At 36.7% G+C, this 26,757-nt stretch overlaps 1 protein-coding gene across 2 annotated transcripts in view; it reads right to left on the bottom strand.

Moving 5' to 3' along the window:
• The window catches only part of mkrn1 (makorin, ring finger protein, 1), a 61,796-nt gene that overhangs the window by 13,268 nt on the left and 21,771 nt on the right, over positions 1–26,757 (bottom strand). For both annotated transcript variants that reach the window (XM_060839875.1, XM_060839876.1), the window contains 3 exons: positions 18,945–19,183; positions 3,592–3,815; positions 2,714–2,928 (listed from right to left, as the gene is read on the bottom strand). In XM_060839875.1, coding sequence (XP_060695858.1) covers positions 2,714–2,928; positions 3,592–3,815; positions 18,945–19,183 — 678 coding nt within the window. The remainder of the gene's footprint in view (positions 1–2,713; positions 2,929–3,591; positions 3,816–18,944; positions 19,184–26,757) is intronic.

The following is a 26,757-nucleotide window of genomic DNA, read 5'->3' as shown; positions in this document are numbered from 1 at the left end:
CTACACATCCTTGGACACAATGGGCAATTTATCAAGGCTAATTCACCTAACTTGCACATCTTTGGATTGTGGGAGGAAACTGGAGCATCTAAAGGAAACCCACGCAGACACAGGGAGAAAGAGCAAACGCCACACAGACAGTTGCCCGATGCTGGATTCGAACCCAGGTCCCTGGCGCTGTGAGGCAGCAGTGCTAACCACTAAGCCACTGTGCCACCATGAGCAACAATGGCTGAGCCAACACTTTCGCCCATCCTTACTTGCCCTTAATGTGGTGGTAACCTGCCTTCACGAACCACTGCAGTCCATACTGTAGACAGATCCCCAATGCCATTAGGGAGGGAATTCCAGAGTTTTGACCAGACACTGAAGGAATGGTGATATATTTCAAAGTCAAGATGGCAAGTGCATTGGAGGGAAACTTGGTGGTGCCCTTATGTATCTGATCATGATTGTGGATTTGGAAGGTATTGTTTGAGAAGCCACAGTGAATTTCTGTAATGCATATTGTAGATGGCACACACAATTGCTACTAAGCATTGGTGTTGAAAAGAATGAATGTGGTATCATTCAAGTGCATTGCCTTAATTTGAATGCCATCAAACTTCATGTGTATTGGAAATGCATATTTCCAGACAAATGGGGAACATTGCACCACACTCCTGACTCGTGCCTTGTAGATAGTGGGTAGACTTTGAGGAGTCAAGGAGTTACATGCTGCAGTATTCCACACCTTTGACCTATCCTTGTAGCTCCCGTGTTTATATAGCAAGTCTAATTCAGTTTCTGGTCAGCGGTAACCCTGAGTCTGCTGATAGTTGGGGATTCAGTGATGGAAATGCCAGTGAATGTCAAGAAGCAACCGTTAGATTGACCCTTGTTGGAGATGGGCATTTGTATGGCGTGAATATTACTTGCCACTCTTCAGCCAAGCTTGGATGTTGTCCAGGTCTTGCTGAATTTGGACTATTTCAGTATCTAAGGAGTTGTGAACGAAGCTGAATGTTGTGCATTTCCATTGCTGACCTTATGATGGAGGGAAGATCATAAGTGAAGTAGATGAAGCTGGTTAGGCATAGGCTAAACTAAAAAGCTACAAAAGCAAATTTTGTTGGTAATTTCTCCATTTAGGCGTCATTCAGTAAATTTGGTTACTTTGATATGCAATAAACCCATGGCAATCACCACAATAGTTATTGTTGGAGAAAGTTTTGCAAAGGGCTACAGTCCTCATGTATTTCAGTCAAGTACATAAAAATACAAAGGGAAAAAAAAAGCCCCTTCAGCCCACATAAATCAATACTGTTATCCACAACTGCCTTGATATCTATATCCCTTTACTCCTTTGTTCTTCAAAGTTGATACAGTTTTTTCTTCAGCTACCGATTCCAGTTAAAAAAAACTTCTGCTTGTTTTTAGCAACTGAAACAGCCTGCTTCCGTCTATAGTGTCCCATTCTTAATTAGTCTTATGCATTACTTTATCATCCAACAAAATAAAGTTTTATTCTCTATATTTCTCTTTACCGGGCAGCACCCCATTGTACCCACTCCAAAAACGTCCAACAGCTTTCCATTGTGTGAAGCCTGTAACTACATATCTTTAAATATTTGTTCTAGAGATGTGGGCTTTGCTGACCTGGCCACCATTTATTACTCATCTCTAACTGTCCTTGGGACAGTGGTATGGAGCTGATTTCCCAATTACTGCAGTCAATGGAGGGAAAGTACACCCTCAGTACTGTTTGGCCCCAAGGAGTTTCTGAATTTTAATTCAGTGAATGTGAAGGACTCATGGTATAGTTCAAAGTTGGGATAGTTTGATGGGGAACTTCCCACACATCTCCTATGAATGGTACACACTGTTACTACTGTGAGATAGTGGGAAAGGGAGGGAATTTTGAAGGTGGTAGATGAAAGACCAACCAAATGTGCTTTGTTATGCATAGTGTCAAGCTTCTTGAATGTTGTTGGAAATGCACCCAACCAGACAAGTGTGGAGTATCTCCTCACACTCCTGACATGTGCCTTGTAGCTGGTGCACAGGCACTGGGTGACAGAAAGTGAGCTAGTTAGCTCAGAATTCTTAGCCTCTGACGTGCCACAGAATTCATATGACTGGTCCAGTTCAATTTCTAGTCAATGATAACTGAGGATATTAATAGTGGGAGGCTTTAGAACAGATATCATCATTGTACATTAACAGGTAGTGATTAGAATCTCTTGAAGATGGTAATTGGCTTTTGGGTGATATGAATGCTACATGCAACGTATCAGCTTTAAAAAATGCTAAGAAACTATTGGGCTCTGTGTAAAATAGGTTCAAGGCCTCTGTAACTAAAGATGCATGTTCAAAATACTTTCAGATGCCTTTCACTAATCTTGGCATCAAACAAGGTATCTATTATAAACTATAATCTGCACTGATATATAAACTTACAAAAATTGCAACAAATCTCATTTCAGTAACTATTGTAAATTGGCTTAAGTAGTCATGTCTAATATAGCAAGGGATACAGTTGTTATCCTGGTACTGGAGACAAACTGTTTTCATTTAACATAAGCTTAAGGAAAAGGTGGTTTGCTGGACTTCCATGCTCATCGAAAAGTTTTCTAATAAACTAAACCCTTAAAAAGAGGAACAAAGATGCGTTATATTGGTTATAATGACAAAATGAACTTAAATTTCTAGAAATCTAGAGTCAAACACTTACTTAACAATCTTATTCTCAAACTGTTTGGCACTCCTCCACTTTCGAATGCAATTGAGGCAGTAAGTATGACTGCAATTGGACAGGATTCCAAAACGTCGCTCACTCGCATTTGTTTTTTCATAGATTACTTCCATACAGATGCCACATATAATATCCTTACTACGCTGAATAGCAAAAGATAGCTCCATGTCTTTTTCATGAGCCTCAATGCATGCCTACGATAAAGAACATACACGGAACAAAAGAACTTACTAGCATAGCAATTTAATGACAAGTTGAATTTGCCCGCATCTCAAATTTGCTAGGTTAATATTGTTCAAGCTGAAGTAATGTAAGCCATATATTTAAACAGAATAACTTAAAGGACTTGCATATGACACATCATAATTAAAATAGAAAAGTTTTAATAATAAACCTAAAAAACTGACAGAAATATTGTCTGCAAACTATGAATTAACTGAACGATAATTAATCACATTTACATAATGCCATTACATCATTTATACATTAAGTCTTGGACAAGCTGACCACAAAACATGCTGTACCACATGTGGAGTTTCAATTTATTTAACAATTAAATCAAGTCAAGGAAATTCAAATGAATTCAAAATACAATATTGACTCATGTTATCATTAAATATTGAGCATGGATAAATAGAACTGAAAATACTGACTGCAGTACAAATTGCACACTTCTCAAACTTGGCATCTTGTATAGAAGTCATTTTACCTACAAACTACCATTTAAACCAAAATAACTTAAGGCTGTTATTGATCATGTTGATACAAAATTTCTTGTAATACTGCTTTACCATCATCATAACAACCAAAATGTTTTAAGCACAATGTAATACCCTTCCTTATAGTTGAGTACTTACCTTTATGTGGTCTGATCTCTGAGAGGCGTCAATTGGATGGAGAACCTGTAAACCACACATATCGCACACATCTCCATGGAGGTACACACAGTTAACACCATATCGACATTCTCCTAAGGCAGCATATGGACACATCTGCTTCTTCACATCTTCAGTTTGAGAGTCCTCAAAGTTTTCTTCTATTATTAGATCTTCATTTCTTGTTTCAGGGTAAGTTGATGTTGCTGTAACGAGAGTTTTTAAATTGGTCTATAACTAATTACCAATATGATTCTATATTTGTATCTCAAAAATATATGGTTAAAATTTGATCGCTATCCAGATTACATTATGAGTGTGAACAAATTAAAATGCAGCATTATTTAAATCTTTATAAGGACAGTGATGTTCTTAGGAAATCTTGGAAGTTTACATTCTGACATTTCACCCTTAACTTGAGTAAATGTTATTTACAGTTTCTACTAATCAAACACTTCAATAAAAAAAAACCGAGATGAGACTGCCTAGGGAAAGGGGAAAAAAATCACTTGCTCAGGTGACATGGATGCACCATCAAGCAACTTTCATTACCAAGAATCGGTTATTACTAATCGCCACTGCTCATTAATTTATGCATACCAATACATTCTTGGCAAGAAATAATGGAACCGTGGCAAAAGTTGCTTGAGTAAATCTTCCAATAAAAAAGACCAAAAAAATGGTCTCTTTGTAATTGGCCATTTACATTAAAAGGCTCGAGTTTCTTTTCCGCTAAATGAAAATATCTAACTAACAGTAGTTTCAGGATGGGTGGAGTCAATGAACACTCTGGAGTCTAGGTAGGCCCTTACTCCTTTTGTAATTAAATACTTTATTTTTTCCCTCTGTATGCAGAGGCTGGTGGTCTAAAGCTGTGGTTTATTAATGCTATCTTTCACATTCCTCTTGTTCATCATCACAGAGAAAGTGAAGGCCTTGCTAAAGGGAATAAGGTATGATACTCGTAACACTCTTGGGCAGTTAATGATTGGCAATGAAGTAAGCCAGATAGGAAGCTTTTCTCATATTGTTCTTATATTTTGCGGGAGAAGAAAAAGAGGGACCACAAGGAAGATGGAAATATTATCCTTGAAATTTCTACAAATCATTTTACACAGAAGAAAATCAGTAATCTGAAAAGTAGATAAGTAAAGCTATTGTTTTCAATTTGTCAGAACTGTTTTAAAATGAATTTTAATAAGCTATAACGTGTAGACATTAGTCCCATGTATACAATTGTAATGTACAAGCTTGTCTCTGTGCCAACTTAAATGTTCTGTAACTCAAAAACAATGAATTGATTTATTTCTTATTACTAAAAGTACATGCATAATTAGTATAGACCAGATAAAAAGGTGACAAATTCACTCACATCCAATATTGTACGAATCAGATAGGTCTCATTCTCAAATCCTCTATGTATAGTACACAGCAGGCAAAAAGATGGGAATTCAATCACATTTGGCGTGTACATTACTCCTGTCCACGTGTACCAGGGCTGGAAAATTTCAATCACAACTAGCCAGAGGCGAGTTACTTATATTTCAGCCTGAAAAAACTAATCCCTCATCTTCAATCCTTTATAATGTCTTGTAGGTTCACATCCTAAAGGGCCTGTTGCAGCTCCTTCTGCCGCCCAGACCAGTTCCTCATCTATACCAATAGGATGTAATGTTTTCTTTGAATTCATTTCCTCTGTTTAAAGTTCAAGCAGAAATGTTTCCATGAAATATTATTTTAGGAGACTTCAAAATAAAGTGTGCTATATCAATAAGTGGAAAGCAACTTCCAAACATCTCTTCCAGAATGGATGATTGCTGCAAAATGAGTCTGCTGTACATTCACTAACGCAGAATGGAAAGTAGAACAAAGTGCACTGGTGACAAAAGTGCTAATTTACAATTTACATAACATCACAAATGAAAACTAAGTGGCCAAATATTGTACCAGTACCAGTTTTGACTTTTACAAATTTGTAACCAACTGGTGTTACAGTCCTTCGTTTCCATCACACTCACATTTCAGCAGTTCTCCACAAAGAATTTACAAGGATCCAAGTTCTAAGCAAAATTTCCCAGGTCTCTGCTGCCTAGTCCTTTTAGACTTTCAATAAATATCCATACAAGCAACATAGATCACACAATATTGTTTATCTTTTTTCATAATAGAATCAAAAGTCTCAGATTTTATGTTTAAAATGTTGAGAGTAAAGATATCAAGGCGCATTAAGTTTAACATTTTATAGAAGTATCCAGTCTTCTAAATCATTGATTGTAAACTAGCTTTTTTAAATAAAAGGAAAATAAAAACCTATGACATTGCTGTCTACAAAAGTAGACTTGAATACCACTCCAGATCATTCTGTCTCTATATTTATTGTTGGTTTGTAACTAGTACTTTGGTCCTATCCAAGATGCTGACAGTTCAGCTTTCAATAACTTAGGTTACATCATCCTTATCAAAGGAAGCCTGAGCTGAATACAACCCAGTCATTAATGAATGTTTTTGGATAAAAGATAATAAAATTCTCCCTAAACTGTGTTATGAATTCCCAACTTCCCTACCAATATTCATAATATGAACAGTCACTATATTCTGAAAGCTAATATTATGTGTTTACATAATGAAATTAACATAATATGTGGAACTGGAGGGGTTGTAACATTTACCAGTGAATGCGATTAGCATAGAGTTGGTTAATATGTGCTATCCAGTTAATCAAATGACAGTCTTCTCAAAGGTTTAAATTTTAATCATGAAAGGTAAACCTTACTGTATATTTGGAGTATCATTTCTTACCTCACATGGCCCACATATTAGCTGCAAATACACCATCTACGTTTGAGGAATAATGAGCAGTTGAATGGTTCCTCCAAAGAGCACTGCCGTCTGTGATTGGACATCAAGTTGGGGAATTCTTTGGGCAATCACATCCACTAATCACTATGAAGTCCTGTATAGCTGCTCCAGGGTCATTTTATTCTTATTTAAACAGATATCCGCTGAGGTAATATAACAGTGCGGCTAAAGCTACACTCTAGTTCTGCTACTGTAACTGAACCATATAAAATACTTTGCAGGGAATGACACCAAAGGAAACTTTTTTAAAAATGTAATATGCCTATTGCTGATTTGGTAGCAATTATGGCCCAAACAAATGAAATTGACTCTGTTTAATATTATGTATTTTTCTTTTGAAAACTCAAAATATAATGCAATTTTCCACAGCCTTACACAAGAGTTAATCAATTACAAAACATAGTTGACAATTAACTTACTGGTGGCCTGAAAGAACTCATGAAACACACTGTGCATTCTCCAAGAAGATGCAATACCTATCCTAAACAATCTTTTATTTAATTAAATTCTTTATTGTATATATAATTCACACTGACTATTCAAATTATGCTACATATCCACAGTTAATCCTAATTCCTTTCCACTGAACACCTAACCTACTTTGGTCTAATCAGCAAATTTCATACAACTGCTCTATATCTTGTTTTTAAGCAGCACTGTGAACACCGAGGTATCAAAAAATTCCAGTAAAATTTCCCTCTTCCTATTAACAAGCTGCTGTTAAATGTTAAGTCTGGCATTAAAGGAATGCCAAAGTGTTAACTGGAAGTTGAGTGCAGCCAATTCCCAAACATCCACTTAGGTATCAGCATAAAAAGGAAACCTACAGTTAAAAAGTGATGACCTAGATTATTTAGTGTTAATAATGGCAAAACTGTAGGCCTTTTCCATCAGTATTAAAATGAAATTAAGATCAATTTCAGAGTTCCACACATGCACAGAATAATGTGGCAGTCCAGAAATTGCTGTTAGTGATTCCAGACTCCTCTGGGACTGTTCTGTTGACATTGAAAACAGGAGGAAAGCTCCTCCTAAGTGGTTAGTCTTATGTCAAACCTCAAAGTCATATTGTTACATAAGTAACTGGCATATTAATTTCACAACTACTGCTAACTGCTGCACAAATACCATCACTAGCTCTGAAAATTAATTTCGTATTTGTATTCCGGGGCTGGAATCAAACCTGGGTCTCTGGTGCTGTGAGGCAGCAGTGCTGATGTGCAATTTTTCCATGAAATATTCCATATTACGAACAATATTTTAAAAATATTTAAGACATTTTTGCTTTATTTTAAAATTAATTATATTGGTATCTGAAAATTTAGAAGTGCTGGTTATTACTGTAAACTTCTTTGCTCTATTTAAACACATGTAGATATCCTATTGATTTAATGTCAGCTTAAAATCGCAATCAGGAAAGTGAAGGAAAAAATAAGCTAATGTCAGAGATCATTAGGGCCTTTCTGGGACTTTTATTAAAGTTAGTGGCAAGTGCAATTGCTTCACTGCTGGCTGCAAAATACATCTTGTATATTTCAGTTCAGTAGGTTACAACAACTCCCACACTGCATGCTGGATGTTGACTCAGTGATAGGAGTTACTAAAATACCCAGCTTATTTCAAGAGTGCAGTATGAAACTAAAGCTTCCTCTCAAATACAATTTCACTTATATTTAAGTTTCTTGAATTTTGTATTTTCATAACTTCATAATTTCTTTACAACCAGGTTGCATGCCCCTTTGCATGCAAAGGGACCCAAAGACTATTGTTGTGCAGTGTTGTTCAAGTACAGTTCATCAATCAAAATAAAATCAAGAAAATTGGCAAAAAGCACAAAACGAAAAGTATCATTCCAGCTTGCCATCTTAATTATAATCGTAAGAAAAGCATCTCCATGTATTCTCACCTTCAGATTCTCCTTCCTTCTGTATCACCTTAACTAAACTCTTGACACCCACTTACAAATGCTTTTTTAAACTCTCAGCAGTCAAGTCATTGGTCATCCATTACCCAACACTTTTAAATTGGTCATCTGTTCAGGCAGTTACTCAAAATTTGATACTTTTCACTTCAGTAAAATTGTACTTATGCTCTCCCAAACTGTCATTTAGTCAACTTCAATTAAAGTCCAAGGAAATTATATTTGAACATAACTGGTGCACAGCTGTTTCAGTCATCGATTTTCCAACATCAAGCTCCACCTGGCCTCCACTCTCCTCTGTTAAATCGTATCGAATGCCTAGAGTGTCCAAACAGGCCATTTGGCCCATCAAGTCCTCACCAACCCTCCAAAGAACACCCCATACCGATGCATTTCCCATAGTTAATCCACCAACTGCACATTGTTGGACATATGGACAATTTAGCTTAGGCTATTCACCTAACCGCACACCTTTGGACTCCGGGAGGAAACCAGAGCACCCAGAAGAAACCAAAGCAGACACAGGGAGAAGATGCAAACTCTATACAGACAGTTGCCCGGGGCTGGAATCAAACCTGGGTCTCTGGTGCTGTGAGGCAGCAGTGCTGATAGTATTCATCTGACTCACTGACTTCCCTCGTTGGTTTCCATTTTAGCTGACATTATAAACAGTTAATATAATAAGACATAACAGCAGCTGTAGGCTATTCAACCCATCAAGTCTATTCCATCATCTAATGAAATCATGGCCAATCTGATAATCCTTAACTTCACTCTCCTAACATTTCCCAATAATCCTGGATTCCGTTATGGATTAAAATGATATCTCACTTAATGAAAGTTCTCCGCGCAAAGAATACTACAGATTCACAAACGTCTGCCTTAACTGTGCAACCTCTTATTGAGATTATGCTCTCTGGCCCTATACTCTTCCAAGGGAAACCAACCTCTCTGCATCTACCCTGTCAAGATTAGATTCCCTACAACGCGGAAACAGGCCCTTCGACCCAACAAGTCCGTACTGACCCTCCGAAGTGTATCCACGCAGACCCATTCACCTACTCCCTACTAATGCACCTAACACTATGGGCAATTTAGCACGGCCAATTCACCTGACCCACACATAGACTGTGGGAGGAAAGCGAGGCACCTGGAGGAAACCCACGCAGACACAGGGAGAACGTGCAAACTCAACGCAGACAATCGCCCAAGGCTGGAATCAAACCCAGGTCCCTGGGTCTGTGAGGCAGTAGTACTAACCACTGAGCCACTGTGCCGTCAAGTCCCCCAAGAATCATGTTGGCTTCAAAATCAGTTCAATTCTTTTATATTCCAACACATACAGGGCAACCTTCTCAACCTCTCCTATGACTATCATTCCAGACCCAGAATCAGCCGAGTGAATATTCTCTGGACTGGCTCCAACATCAGTGTATCTTTCCTTAAATAATGGGCCCAAAACTGTTCACAGTATTCCAGCTGTGGTCTGATTGGTGCCTTGATTAGTTTTAGTAAAACTCTCATACTTTTTATGCTATTGTCTTTGAAATAAAAGGCATTTGCCTTCCATTTTACCCACTGAAACTGGATGCAAGTTTATTGTGATTCGTGCAGGGACTCCCAAATCCTTCTGTTCTGCAGTTGTTCCCCATTTAATTAGTATTCAGTGTCGCTGGTCTTCCATTCTTTGGGGAAATATCCTGTTCCCTTTTAAAACTGCCATTACCATTCATCAACTCAAAGCAACCACCCTCACTCTGTCTTTGAAAGCTATTTACTAATCTACAGCCTCCCATTTCACACCAAAGTCACTAAATTTCTTTCTCGGAAGATTCAACCCACTTATCCCACAGCTCTACATCAGAACCTTTCCAATCAGGTTCCTGTTCCATCACTTCTGGCTGATCTCTACCGGAAACATGTTTATGTTTTATCTCCATATCCTTTGATCCCCATTATCTATATTTTTAAATCAGTCTAGGAAGCACTATGTCAATATTCATAGCATTTTAGTGGGAAGAAATCCAGTAATCTACTATCTGTATGTGTGAAAAGATGTTCCTAATTACCCAACCGAGTTATCTGGTTCTGCATTATTGTTCTCAATTCTCCTTTTCTTCTAACCAGAGGAAATACAGTTTGTCTTTGCCTCTCTATAGAGTTCTTAAACATCTCACCCAAATCATCCCTTGATATTCTATACCAGTTATGTTTATGCAACTTGTTCTTATAATTTAACCCTAAGCCCCAATATCATAGTAACTTAATCTTTTTTCAAATTTTGGGCTATGGACAGTGGGGAGGAGAAGCGATAGAACAGCACATATCCAATGGCTTAACTTGAAAATTAAAGATCAGCTGTGGCTAGAAATTTATTTACATATCAGCAAATGGATAGCTATTTATCTACTGCTTTGTGAAGACAGAGTTCCTTTAAGTAATCAATACAGAACAGACTGACTAAAACTGACTAAACAAAACATTAAGACAACTTTAGTGGTTGCAACATATAGCATTAAATAAAAATGCATTTGCAGGCCATCTGGGAATTACTAACAACCTAGACATGTATTTGTTTCAAATGCCAACAGAAGTTCTTTTAGAAAGTCAAGTTGCCTTCGACTATTCGTCCCAAGAAAGTGCACAAGTCATGCCAGAAGGTGGCCACCATATCGGCACCAGAAAATCAGTTTAGATTAACAAGTACAACTTACGCGCTATGCATTTTGAAATGTATCATCCAGCATGCACCATATTGCATCTTGCACCTTTAAATAATTTACTCAGGAAAAGGGAGTGTTGCATTCCATTAAACATCAAATTTGACATTCCAAAGTTCCTCCAGTTAAACAATGCATTTATGAAAATGTGTCAGTGACCCTATCTAAACTTTATATACTCAACTTTTATCCTGCGGGAAAACATAATGTGTAGAACAGTCAACTCTTTTGCCTCCAAGAGTATCTAACCTTCAATAAGTGCATGCATTTTTAAAACTCAAATTTAGTCTTTGGACCTTCCAAATGGTTTTGCTTAAGGACAGAGCGTGATTATATTTTTAGTAAGTAGGAATCCAATAAAACAGCTGCCCAACAAAACACTCATTTCAGATAATGCTTTCTCCTTCCAAGATGATAGGAAATTCAGTGATACCGGAGATTGAAATTGCTCCTACCATTGCCTGGTGTACATTCAAAACTGTAATCTTCAAAATGTAATTAATCAGTATTCCTGTGAAGTTCCGTTTTAAAACACAGTGAGGCACATTGAGACATTCTTTCACATGAGAGTAGATTGGTTTAATCACTTCAATCAGCTAATATCATATCTGAACATAACTGGACAGACCATCTATGAACTGAGATAACTCATCTCTCTAAATAAGCAACCACATTGTAAAAAAGATAGTTAAACCAAATTCAACAGTTCTTCTCTATTCTATTCTTAGTTATTTCCATATCTAAATCATTCTGTACAATATTATAGAAATCTCCAAAAGCAGAAATATACACAGAAACATTTAATTCAATTATTTATTACATAAATGGAGAGAATTATTGCAGACCTGTTAGAACCACATTTGCAAAATTATACAGTTAAGCTCACATATTTGGGCAACAACTTCCTGGATTTTTAAACTGTTATGCTTCTTCCATGAAGCAATCCAATTTATCTAGGGTAATTATGCATGTGAAAAGCTGGAATAATGTTTTGGAAGAGCAAACTGATCAAATTAGGGCCACAAAATATCTTGAAATACCTGAACTAATTTTGCCATACTACATGATAGCTGAAACGAAGAATTAATATGTTTATGTAAAACCATACACATGGGTTTTACCATATAGTAAGCAATCTTCCAAACAGCTGTATTGATTTCTAATCAAAGTTCAAAAACAATACATAGGTTAATCTAAAATATACTAATAGAGAAATAATACCGATATTGCAGTGTCATTACTGAGCCTACCTTTGGTGTTTTTTATATGTATAAAATCTAGAAGCTATGAACAATCTGAAAGATAAATACCAATCAGCCCAAAACCTTGTGCAGCAAACTACGTGATGTTGACATTCAGGAAATGGAGTCAGCTGTACATGGAATTAGTCAGGAAATTGATAATAAACGACGAGACATAACTAATGACCTCTTCCTGTATTATATGTTTCTACGATTCCATTCCTCTCCCAACTGAAGTCAGTGACTGAACTAGTGTTGTCTTCAAGCCTTTCACGATAAGGCCATAGAGTTTTTGTCAAGTTTTGATCCGAAGACCTAGGGAGCTTTATTTCACACTGGACTCATTGCATTGCTGCAAAGTATATCATAGGTAGGAATTTGTTTTCTGTTATCAACCACAAAAAAATGTATATAGTCTTTCCAACACACTGCTTGCAGGCAAGATAACTGGTATGTAAGGACATGGATTTATAAACTTCAAGTACCCTGTATGTGAAGCAGACTCCCAAGCCCAGGATATTAAAGCAGAATAGACAACGGCACAATCACTTCAATCAATTTGTGAGAAGTCTTTCACCTTGCCAGTTTGATTTACAGTTTCAGGTGAACACTATTTTTTAAGATAGTTGTGCAACCATCATTTCACTCTTCTAAGGATGTTCATTGGACTATGTTCTGACCCATTATGGGCCTCAACCAATGATATGCAGTCATGTCAGTGATCAGAAAATTTGAGTTGTCTAAAAAGATGTACAATAGTAATGGCCTTCTTCTTCCACCAATGCAGTTTTCTCATCTAAATGGATCAAATTACATGTACAGGCAAAATGATTCTTTTAACTTGACATCCAACAACAGGAACTCAGAACTCATTCTTTTAGTTTCATGACAGTCTAGAAAAGTGTAAATTATATCTCAAATATTAAACTTAGCAAATCATACTGTGAGATTAACTACACAGTGCACACAAGGCTTATAATTTCTTCCATCCACTGATTTTTATTTTAGCCACGAGTGAAGATTAAATTGAAAGTGAAACTTTTTTTGGAACATTACAAAGATTGTATTTGTTTAAATATCAAAGCAAATATTCATGTTTTGTACAAGAAAGTTAACACAGTTAGTATTAATATTTATCCACAGAATAAGGACTTCATGTGTTTTAATCTCATTAATTTTGTATAAATGACTACATGCCTGCATTCAGGTATTCACCTAAAACAGCTCAAGCACAATGAAAATGCCCAGTCATTAATATGCATAAATTCTAAATATATCATTGTTAATGAATTGTGTGTGTTCTAAGGGGGCATCTTTTACTGAAATATCAGCAGATCGCAATAGTTATCCATTAACAATAGAATGTTCAAACTAATTCTAAAGCAGTTATATAAATCCTGAGGTATTAATTCACATAACATAAAAAAAAGGTACTAATCTAAATCATAAGAATTCAAAATAAAATTATAAACCAAGAAAGTAACAATGATAAGAAGTGGCACCTGAACTCCAAGAATAATTTTCAGACAAACTGTTCATTGCAAATATATATTTGCAACCTTATGTGCTGAAATTCAGATTTTGACCTGCTGCTTTATTACTTTCCTAATAGCTCACGTCAATGGAATTCAACATTGGTATTAAATTAAAATGTCATCATTAAAAAAAAGCAATCCAAATAGTAGCTCTGGTAAAATTTCACCAACAGAATATAGCACTTCAAATAATATTTATAAATAAAAATTGTCCCTTTTTGTGATATAGCTAAAATACAGTTATTAAACATGGTCTGAAGGATTGACGGAGATGTAAGGAATGAGGCTACAGGAGATGGAGATATTAAAAGGTAATTGCATTTAAACTGGTTGTGCAAACATAAGCAGCCAGTAATCAACAATGGAAGAGTTTTATGGAGGGTTGCCTACTGAAATAAAGTTCAAATAAAGTGTGGACTTGAATTCTGTTTAAAGTTCAGTTATCTTTTGGATAAGAACAGGGACCAGATCTTGAAAAGCAGAACTTCCATTAGCACTTCCTTTGATTACTGTTGGCTTTAATGAAGTGATCTAGTATTTATATCATACTAAATATAGAGTAATTTAAGAATCCTGCACTAGAGCTTTGTGGTTTAAATAAAAATCTACACTGTGGATGATTGCATTTTTTATTGCAGAATTAAACTTACATAGGAGAACGGTATTTCAAAATTGTACCTTAATGTCAGCAAAGTGGATTCAATCACAAGTGAACAGATTTTATACAATAGCATTTGGCTTTACAAGAAAAAAAAGCAAAAATAAAATCAAAACAGGCATGAAATGAGCTTTAACTCTTCCTGTAAGTTTAGCAACATCTCCCCAAATCCTCTTGTACACATCCCATTTTTCTAGGTAATATCAAAACCATTTGTTCTAATTTTATAACCTTTCTGGGATTTCACACACATTCATCTGGATTGTGCCAAAACCTTGTACATCAATCTTCAACCTCCCTCTCTCTCATACTGTGTTGAAACCATCCACAAATACTTTCACCTTTAACTAGATTAAAATACAATTCCTTTCTGATAGCAGATTGAGGTGAACCATTTAAAAATAAAAGTAAACCATGAAGAAAATATAAAATAATAAGCCTTATTATGAACTATTTTAAAGAAGCATTTTTAAAAATGCAAAATAAAACCAAATACACGTTATCATAAAACAAGAGGAAATCAGACAAATTTGGAATGGCTGCTTTCTATAAATAACTTAGGTCTACATCAGACAAGAATTTCAGTCCTGATCAGTCAGCAGCACAAACAACAGATCATAAATCATCTGCAAGTAAACCTGTTTCACCCAGTCTACAGACAATGGGAGGAAGGAACACAGGGAAAGATAGCACATAAAAAGTAACATGCTTAAATTAATTAAGTGATTAAAATATGATCAAGTGCATTTTATACAATTGTGACCGTGCTGACATATGGTATTCTCTTAAGTCAAATCTTTTATATAAAATACAAGTCATTTTAAATGCTGATAAAGTAATGTTATAGCTACTAAAATTACAATGCAAGTTAAACAAAACAACAAATAGCAATATCTCGGCATTGCAAAATTACAGGAGCAAGTTCAATACCTCCACTGAGAAACATTCCAAAGTACAAAATACTGTGGTTTTCAACCGCAGCACAAGGTAAAGAAACCCTGCTACTTACCACATGAAGAGAAAAGAGTAACATGAAATAATTCAGAGAAGAGGTGAAGTGGGGCAAAGTGTGACTGAACAGGAATAACACACAATTGTTATTGATGATGGCTTGATTGCAGTCTTCTATTTCGATCAAGCTGTTCCCTCTTGTGCACAGTAGGTTGCAATCATGCTTATGAAACAATGCTTCTCAGACCAGCTACTAAATATATGCAACCAGAGATGTTTACGTGGTTGTGCATTATTACATAGTTGTGCCATGAATGAAAACTAATTCCATTTTAAGTATCCTGCTAATGAAATTAAACATCAATAGCCCAATAAATTACAATTGGCTGTTAAAAGGAAAAATATAATTAATTTTATTTTGACTTGTCGAAGTTTTGTCAAAGTGAAAAATATCCTCGTCAAGCTTGCATAACCAGAGTTAGTTAAAAGCAAACGTCCTTGAAGATAAAGTTTAAAAATACCAAAAATATGTAGATTTGAATTTATTTTCACTTTGTGATATTTATATTTCAATAATGACTCACCTTTTGGATTGCCTCAGTGATTTCTACAGGTACATCAGACTAAGCGGTCCAAAGTTTAGCTGATTATACCATCCCTCAACATTTAAAGTAGAATATTAGTTGTTTAAAGTGAGAAGTACTTCCACTGTAAATATATTGCACCTATCTCGTGTGGAGTAGAATATAGTCAAAATGAACAAAAATCTCTTAAATAGGTTTATTCTTTGAAAATAACTACACTGTCTCTTCATAATAGAATTCTAATTCCATAAGGTCACATGACCTAAATTCATCAAAACTGCATTAAAATAGTGTCTACAGACATGTAAATTGAGACAATTGCTTTCAATTTCAAGATGTCATTTACAGATGAAGAACCAAGCCATGAGTAACTACATATCCAGGTTGCCAATATAAAAATGGCACTTGAGGAACGGAGCTTCCTTTTAGTTGGGGCAAGAATACAATGCACAAAAAGATTCCACCCAAAAATGAAAGATGTGCACTTCTTATAGAGAGTAAACTTCAAAGAATGAAAAAACTGCTCTGCCAAAATCGTATAGTTATGGGAGAATTCTATCATTAGATGACAAATAGAAAACTAAGTTTTAGCAAAAAGAATTCACAACAGTGCTGCTGCAACTCTGCCATCTTGAAACTAGATCAACAATGGAAAGATGGAGCTGCAGTTTCCCCTCCAGGTTTCAACAGCAGCATATGTTTACAACCAGGTTTGCTTCAGTACCTGACCATCCACAAGCAGTCACACTGGATCAGGCACTTGAGAATCCTTTTGGGAGAAAGGAAATATGAGGAATTTTAAGAAAGTGCATTGAAACTACTCATTCATGTTCATTTACACTAATACTCCTGGACAAAAATTAGACTTGCACATGTCGATGGATTTTTAATAATGAGATCTCCTGGCACAATGAACGTGCTTTGATGATACATTACTAAAATTATTAATGTAAACACATTACTGTAAATAACTAGCCTTTCTTCCCAAATATTGACATTTTAAGAAGGGATACCATTTTAACTGTAGGGGTTCTTAAATGTGTTTTTTACTGGGTGGCATGGTGGCTCAATGGTTACACTGCTGACTCAAAGCGCCAGGGACCCGGGTTCAATTCCCGCCTCGGGCAACTGTCTGTGTGGAGTTCGCACATTCTCCCTGTATCTACGTGGGCTTCTTCCAGGTGCTCCGGTTTCCTCTCAGTTCAAAGATGTGCAGGTTAGGTGAATTGGCCATGCTCAATTGACCATAGTGTTAGGTGAATTAGTCAGGGATAAATGTAGGGGAACGGGTCTGGGTGGGTTGCTCTTCGGAGAGTTGGTGTGGACTTGTTGGGCCAAAGGGCCTGTTTCCACACTGTAGGGAATCTAATCTAATTTACTTGGGAAACTTCTATAAAAACTTTTGCATTTGGTTTAAAAAGGCATTATCACAAACAAGGAGAAATTCAAGATATCTTCAATAATTATGTAATAACTTAAATTTCAGCAAAAGACCAGAAGTTTTGCAAGTTAATAACATTCATATTAGGTTCCACTGTACTGGGTGACATTCTAGGAGGGTGACATTGTAAATGAGCAGTTAAAACCTAAGTTAGGCTATCCCATATATTGTGACCAGAGCAGGTTTTGGCACGTTAATGACTTGTAACACTAAATACAGCAGCTTCACTAAACAGTAAAATCTGCAGACATTTATAGTGGCTCTGTGAGATACCACAAAGTTTGAAGTTACATTTTAAAAAACGATAGGCGAATGAATTTCTTCATTTCATAACACGACACATATGCAAATGATGCCACGTCCTTTTTAAAAAAAAACAGCAATTTCAGGCCTTGCTGCATTCTGAAACAGTTGAATAAAGCAAAGTCCTTTGGGGAACAGAATTAAAACTGAATCTGATTTATCAGCACTTCACCAAAAAAAGCTCTACATGACACTCATTGGTAGTTAAAACTTTATGCTGTAAACATTATTGGAATGCAAATTGTGCTGTTTCATAGAATCTACTTAACAAAATCTTTTAACAAGGTAAAGTAAGTTCCATTAACCCAAAGGTATTTGACATGCAGTCTGTCCTCATTCTTGATTATAATATGTATTCTGCACTATTATTGTAACCTCTCATTGTATTTCCTATGTTATCTTCCTACCGTATTCTTACAGAATATCAGTCAAAATATCAAACAACAGAATTACCAGGGTATAAGCATGAAACTAAACACATTTTTCTTTCTCCTAATAATTAAACATTGCTGAGAAAATTTCAAAGATGGATTTTTGGTAAGTTATAGATTTATCATTTTATACCTAAAGAATTCATGGCATTTTGTGGCATATGGCTATGATTTGACTCAACATCAATGTTAAAATCATATTTATGCAAAATATTGAAGAGGATAAAAACAGGAGAACTGGTAAAATGGAAAACAAAAGATGGCCTCTCCAGGAGCACTGTAAAACCATCGCCTAAAAAGAACAATTGAGTGTGTCTCACCAATAATGTATGCGAGTGTAGGAAGTGGTGCACAGAAACATAACTTACCTTCATATATCTAACTTAGATCAAATAGTGCTGTTTTAGTTTTAACACTGTAACCTCCATTTTCACAAAATCTGAGCAAAACAAAGACAAAACCAAAAGTACTTTTGAAAAAAGAAATCAAAGCTGTATCATTTACCGATTCCTGTACAGGTATCCCTTGCTCATTTTGAGAGGTAATAGGGAACTGCTTGGTACAAGTTATTGTAAATCATTTGAACACGGAAGGCTATATGCAGTAAACTGAGAAATACTACAGTGGATTGTTTTGTGTTTTTGTTTATTTTGTTAAGTATCAAGCACGTAAACATGTCGAATCAGCTTACTTCGTCCACAGTATGGCTGTCCAGGTATAAATTCTGCTGCATTAACCCAGTCCTCCAGGTTTGAACTTGTTGCAGGGTTGGATTCCTCAATCACTGTTTTTGTGCTCATTTCACCATTTAATTTGGTAAGTGGAGTAAGTTTAGAAGCTGATGCGGTGGCAGAATCCTTCGAGATCAATGGCGTAGGACCACTCTGAACCTCTGACAATCCTTGGTTTGACGGCTTCACATGGTCATACCTGTATATTAATTAGGGATGTTACAATTAATGCAACATCATTAACCTGTGATAACAACTTTTTTCTTAGGAACACTGGTACAGATGTAGGCTGCTCAGCGCTTCGATCCCGCTCTACCCAGCAATGAGAGCGTGACTGATCACAGTCTCCAGTTTCACATCCCTCAGTGTTATACAATACAAAGTCTTACTGAGCAGAGATTTCATAATCTCAAATTGAATTGGACAAAAAACTCAATAGACACACTACTGTTTGTACAGTTAATTGCTTCTTGATTTCACTTATGCTTTCTTGATCTGGATTGCTTCTCCTGAGAAAATAGCTTCTGCATAAACCAAGCAAATAGTTCTTTCACTTTAAATACTTTCAAATTTATAAATTCACAGAAATGGAGGCTAATTTAATTCCTTAAGCAGTGGTATAGTTTTGATGCCTCTGCGCCTTCCAAAGTCTATGTATCTTTCCTGACGTTTAGTGCCCAGAACTGAATGCGGTTACACAATTAGACAGACCCTAACAAACTAAAGATTGTTTGCTCACTTTCAAATTCCAATCACGGAGATAAAAGCAAAGATTCCGTTAAATATTTTGATTACATTTACACTTGTGTACAGGTACGCATGACAATCTAAATTCCTTTGCTCACACACTGTACCCAGACTATTAAGAAAATACCCTGATTTATTTTTCTCAGATGCAAAGCAGCTACTCGCTCAGTTTCTCAAACTTTCCATGCTGTACATCTCTAAGAATCTATGACTCTAACTTCATTTGCCATACCTTGTCCACAAATTTAGGTTGCCTATGCTCAACTGTAACTTCCAGTTTTAATCCACAAAATTCACGCCTCCTAATTTACATTATCTGAAACTTGGCTATACGGTATAGAGGGGAAATTACACTTTCTAAATCACTGAGTCATAAAGATGTACAGCACGCCCATGCCAACCAGATATCCAAATCCAATCTAGTCCCACCTGCCAGCAGCCGGCCCATATCTCTCCAAATCCTTCCTTTTCATATAACCATCCAGATGCCTTTTAAACGTTGCAATTGTACTAGCCTCCACCCATTAGTACATATAGTGAACAGCTCAGATTCCAATAGAGACCCCCAGTCATCATGCTCAATAACCAAATATCCAAATTTATTAAGTCTATCCCAGGAGATTGTGGAAAGCTAGGTAAGAAATTGCCAGGCCCCTAGCAGAGATACTTGTATCATCAACAGCCATAGAGGTGTTGGAAGACTGGAGAGTAGCTAATGCTGTGCCACGATTTAACAAAGGCTGCAAGGAACTACAGACTGGACAGTCTAATGTCAGTGTTAGTTAAAGTGTTGAGGGGATTCTGAAAGGCAGGGATCTACGTGCATCTGGAACTGCAAGAACTGATTAGGGATAGTCAACATGGCTTTGTGCATGGAAAATAGTGTCTCACAATTGAGTTTTTTGAAGAGGTGACTGAGAGGTTAGGTGAAGGCAGAGCAGTTGACATTGTCAACGTGGACTTTAGAAAGGACTTCAGAAAGTTCTGCATAAGTAGATTGCTTAGTAAAGGTTAGGTCACATGGGATCCAGGGGGAGCAAGCCAAATGAATACAAAATTGTTTTGATGGTAAGAGATAAAGTTGTTGTTAGAAAGTTGTTGCTCAGACTGGAGGCCTGTGATCAGTGTGCTGCAAGGATCAGGGCTACTGTTGTTCATTATTTATATTAACAATTTGGATCAGGAGGCATAATTAGAAATTTTGCAGATCACACCAAAATTGGAGGTATGGTGGACTGTGAAGAAGGTTTTCTAAGAGTACAATGCGATCTTAATCAACTGGGCCAGTGGACCAAGGAATGGAGAATGAAAAATGAAATTTAATTCGGAAAGATGTTGCATTTTGGTAAAACAAACCAGAGCAGGATGTACAGAGTTAATGGTAGGGTTCTGGGAAGTGTCAATGAATAGAGACGCCTGGCGTGCAGGTACATAGTTCCTTGAAAGTGGCATCACAGGTTGAAGAGTGGTGAAGACGGCATTTGGCACTTTCACCTTCATTGGTTAGACAATTAAGCACAGGAATTGGGACAGCATGTTACAGGTGTACAAGACATTGGTAAGGCCATATTTGGAGTACTGCATATAATTCTGGTCACCCTGCTTTTTGAAGTATGTTATTAAACTGGAAAGGGTGTAAAAAGATTCAATGTTACCAAGATTGGAGAGTTTGATTTAGGAGGAGGCGCTGGATAGGTTGGGACTTTTTTTTTAGCTGCAGCGTAGGGGGCTGATGGGTAACCTTTACAAAATCATAAAAGGCATAGATAAGGTAAATAGCCAAAGTCTTTTCCCCAGGGTAAGGGAGTCCAAAACTGGAGGGTGTATGTTTTAGGTGAGAAGGGAAAGATTTAAAGGGGATTTGAGGGGCAACCTTCTCCACAGAGGGTGGTGCATTTATGGAATGAGCTGTCAGAGGGAGTGGTAGAGGCGGGTACAAGCAAAATAACTGCAGATGTTGTAAATCAGAGACAAAAACAGAAATTGCTAGAAAAGCTCAGCAGGTCTGGTAGCACCTGTGAAGAGAAATCAGTTTACGCTTCATGTTGAGTGGCCCTCCCTCACAGGCAGGTACAATTTTGAAAGACATTTGGACAGGCACACAGATAGGAAATATTTCAAGATATATGGACCAAACACAGGAAAATGGGACTTGTTCAATTTAGGAAACCTGGTTGACACAGACAGGTTGGGTCTGAGGACCTGCTTTCTATGGTGTATAATTCTATGAATCTAAAAATTCATGTCATGAGGTCACATCCACTTCAGTGTTCTAATTTCTTCTACTAATCCCTTGCATGGAATATTCTGAACATCCACCTAGATATCAACAGATCCTTATTTATCCACTATCGTAATGACTCACTCAAGTTTTAACTCAACTGTCTGACATAGCTGACCTTTCACATATCTGTGCTGATTCTGATCAGTTGATGGATTTATTGACCACTTAGACAACTCTATCTGAAAACTGCAGTATCATCATCACAGCTGACGTTAAACTAGTAGATCTGCTATTGTCTTAGAACTCCAAATGAAGAGAACTTTGGAAAATTAGATTAGATTACTTACATTAGATTAGATTACTTTCAGTGTGGAAACAGGCCCTTCGGCCCAACAAGTCCACACCGACCCGCCGAAGCGCAATCCACCCATACCCCTACGTTTACCCCTTACCTAACACTACGGGCAATTTAGCGTGGCCAATTCACCTGACCCGCACGTCTTTGGACTATGGGAGGAAACCGGAGCACCCGGAGGAAACCCACGCAGACACGGGGAGAACATGCAAACTCCACACAGTCGCCTGAGTCGGGAATTGAACCCGGGTCTCAGGCGCTGTGAGGCAGCAGTGCTAACCACTGTGCCACCGTGCCGCCCTCTGTTCAGTTTCTATTAGAATGGTAACCCTCTGGAAATCATTCCCAATTATCTGATACACAACCTTCTTTTACACTTTACTTCCTACCATCCTTTCCTTTACTGAATTTTAGATTCCCTTTTAACAATTATTTTGGATCTTGCTCCATGGATACAATTTACTAATTTAACTAGTTTACATTCTCCAGTTTGAAATAAAACAGATGCTGCCAGATCTAATGATTGTTAGCATTTTCTGCTTTAATTTCTGACTTTTCTTCAGTATCCATTATGTTCTTTAAAGAGTTCCATTTTGTTTCACCAAACTCTCTCCCTCAACGTATTGATAAAACAATTAGCTGATCGTTTTGCTATCACTTGCATGTTCTGCTTGAAATCTGTTTCTGCATTTCCTTTATCTAGATCATCATTACAAAACATTGACAGCTGAATATAGAGAAAAAAAATAAAAAAAAACTGCAGTTACTTGATTATTCAAATCTTCACCATGAATAACTTAATGTGCACAATGTTGGGAAAACAAAACAAGTCTGCACTGTACAGTGTATTAATTTCACCCATACTTGTGTGTCAAATCTGCAAATCATCAATAACTGTGAAAACTAAAAGTAATTGCCCAGTGGATGCTTTAAATTCAAAAACTGAAGTAATTCACTATTGCAGTATTAAGTCCAAGTAACAGCCCAACACAAACAAACACTAAAATCTTTCTAATGACTTTTCAGTGTAAATCAAGGTTTGTCTCCTGTGTTTACCTATATTTTTGCTCAAAAGGTAACAAAGTACTTTTGAGGGAGGTAGTGCTGATATATAATACTTTTAAATATCAAGGCAGACCACACCTCAAGAATTTTTAGTCACTGTAAAAAGTAAAGGACAGTCACCAGCAGCTATTGAGATCAAATACATTGCTATACTTTAGGTAAAGATAGTTGGCCGCAGTTTTGACTCTACGAATTCCTATACGGTGGAAAAGGCGAACATTCAGAATAATAAAGTCATGAACATAACTTTGTAGGAAAATATATTGTTAGTTTGTAATCAGCTGCATTATAATTTTTCTTGAACCTATTTTTCCAATCAACCTGTTCAGAGATATTATTAAACAGCTCTGAAACAGGTGGAAATTGAACATGTGTCTTCAGGCTCAGAGGTAGGGATACTACACTGTGAAACAAGAACCATTAATAAGCACATATTTTGTGCACGGTTTAATTTTGCCAAATTGACCCTACAAAATAAACACAGCAAACCTGCCATCATGTATTATTCAGCTATCTTACAAAACTAATTCCACTGGAATCAGCTCTAAGTGTAATGATATGCAGAAGAACTGCATGGAAGGAGAAATTTGATATATCCAAATCTGCATCAAAATTCCTGTTCCCAACAAAAGAACAAATCAAACTTGAAACATGAAGTTATGATCACAAGGAAATTTGCTTGCACAGACTACTTATTTAGTTCTACTACTGTGCATAATATATTTGGCAAACAACGGTACAGTAAGGCCAAACAGAAACTTTTATTTGTTCCAGAGCACTAGGGGAGTGCCCGAAGGGCCAATTACTTTGAAATACCATTCTACTCTTTGCCTTTCAACAGTTCAACACCAATCTCTTGATAAGAGCGCCAATAGGAAACTTGTCCTCTCAACACCTACAACTCTGCCTTTTCATCCTCAAGAATTAGGCCCTGAGTTCTATCAAGTACAAAATTTCTTCTGTGATATGTTGTTGTGCTGGGGAAAAAACGTGCTGAATATGTATTGACAATGATCCACGATCGACGTAAAAATATCCAAGTAAATTGCTGTATGAATATTAGCTTCTATAAATCCTTCAGGCTAAATTGCTCAATCAAATAATTTCCCAATGCCTTAAAAACTGAACTGCTTTATGTAATAGTGTCAGTTCTCACTGATATTGAAACTCTTTATTTAATTGTGGGCCGAGAATGACAACAGGAGAAATAATGCAAACACAAACTTTCTAGTTTGAAGCCACTGAAATGACTTGGAATCAAGTGCATATAGTGTCGCAAACTTGTTTCTGAATCATAAAAGAAGGTGTCATTGGGAATCTGTACAATGTTTGAAAATGTGATCTGACCTGACTTAACTACCAACAAAACTGAAATGCAAAGTTAAAAATGGCAGATGAACAAATGCAACTAACAATTTGTAACTCCAGGAAAGTTTCATAGCAGATCACTTTATACTACTAGATCACTTCGACTTTACTTTTACATTGCAGAGCAATTTCATAGGATGAAGCAGATCAAGGAGAACTTTTTAAATGGAGGCAGAAAACTTGGTCACCAAGCATTTTTCAGCATGACATTCCAAATAGATTCAATGATTCATCTCGTTTGACTGAGAAAAACAATTTATTTAGGAAGAGTGTATGTCAGGTATCTGCCCTCTGTATTAGCAAAAGATATCAAACAATACTTTTTTTTGGATAGCATTTAGAAATGGTTAAGTAATCAGTAATAAGTATTCTGTATGGACCATTCGTTCCCGAGGTATTCCTATGGCAAACAATATATATTGCATTGGCAAGCAATTAAATTCAAGTTTGCATTTTGGCCTGGATTTTCCTTCACTATATTGCAAGCGATCTATTGTTATAGTTAAAAATACTGATGAAATAGGCGGGGATACTAGGACCCATGGGCACAATCTTCGAATTAGATGGGGTCAATTTAGAATGGAAATGAGTTCACATTTCTTCAGCCAGAGAGTTGCGGGCCTGTGGAACCCATTGCCACGAAGTGCAGTGGAGGTTGAGACATTAAGTGTCTTCAAGGCAGATATTGATAAATACTTGATCTCGCAAGGAATTAAGGGCTATGGGAAGAGTGTTAAAATGGCCATCAGCCATGATTGAATGGCGGAGTGGACTTGATCGGCCGAATGAACTTACTTCCATTCCTACGTCTTATGGTCTAAATGTTCCCTGATGATATTATTGGAGGTATGCAGCTATCATTACTTGAAAGCATCTGAATGAGGCAAGTTCCACATCAAAAGTATTTCTAAAGCACTTCTATTCCCTTGAACTGATCCTCCTTTCCGACAAGTTTGGTTGTTTAATTTGATGTGTGTGGGATTCACTCAGCATTCCCAATGAGTTCTAATGCTAATCAATACTTGGGACCACATTTGATTTAGGACAACGGGTGGAATCCATATCCCAACCAAATCATTCATAGTCAATCTGCCTCAGACAGAAATCCACCTATTATCACTCTCAGTTTTAAATCAGTATTTTCTAATGATACCTCATAACTGTACAGCTTTAATCTTGGAGACTAAAAGGATGAATGACTGGACTAGAAAATAAATTTAAGGAATCACCTTGGCCATAGAAGAAGGCGGCAGTTGTGGAGGAATGTTTTTCAAAGTAGAGGTTGGTAATGATTCACAAGGATCAGTATTGTGACCTCTGTTGGATGTAGTATATAGAAGTGATTTGAATAAAATTCTAGGTGATCCGATTAGGAAGTTTTCAGATAACATGAAATTGGTGGAATTCTAGACAGTGACAAAGTTTATCAAACAACACAGCAGGATATAAATCAGTTAGAAAGTTGGGCAGACAGATGGCAGATGAAGTTTAATCCAGCCAAGTGTAGGATGATGCATTTTGGGAGGTCAAATACAAGACAAGAACATACAGTTAAAGGCAGGATCTTTAGGAACATTGATATCATTAAATTAGATTAGATTCCCTACAATATGGCTCCAAAAAGTGTTTTCAAAATAAGATCTACACTTTAATAAAACTTGAGTAAATATGAATCACTTCCTGTTAGTAAACAAGCCAAGCCCAAAATGCATGCAAAATTGGATTCTGGAGTTCAAGTTCACCTGTTTTCTTAAAACAGTCTTTTTTTGCCGAATTTGCATTTTACTAATCTTCATTCATATTTCACTGCTACAGAAAGGATTGGCACCTCAGAACCAGACACAGACTTGATAAGAATCCATTAGCAGAATTAATGAGAACAGTTCCCATGGCAGGGGCCACAGATCAGAAGGGATAGAGCAAATGCATGACAAGGTGTCCTAGAATAGCTGCAGGCAAAAATACATGAGTCAGAACAAAACAGCCAGATTAACTGCATACACTATCATTAAAT

The sequence above is a fragment of the Hemiscyllium ocellatum genome, chromosome 19 (genome assembly GCF_020745735.1).
Source record: "Hemiscyllium ocellatum isolate sHemOce1 chromosome 19, sHemOce1.pat.X.cur, whole genome shotgun sequence".
NCBI lineage: Eukaryota > Metazoa > Chordata > Chondrichthyes > Orectolobiformes > Hemiscylliidae > Hemiscyllium > Hemiscyllium ocellatum.
This window is presented reverse-complemented; position numbering and strand designations above follow the sequence as displayed.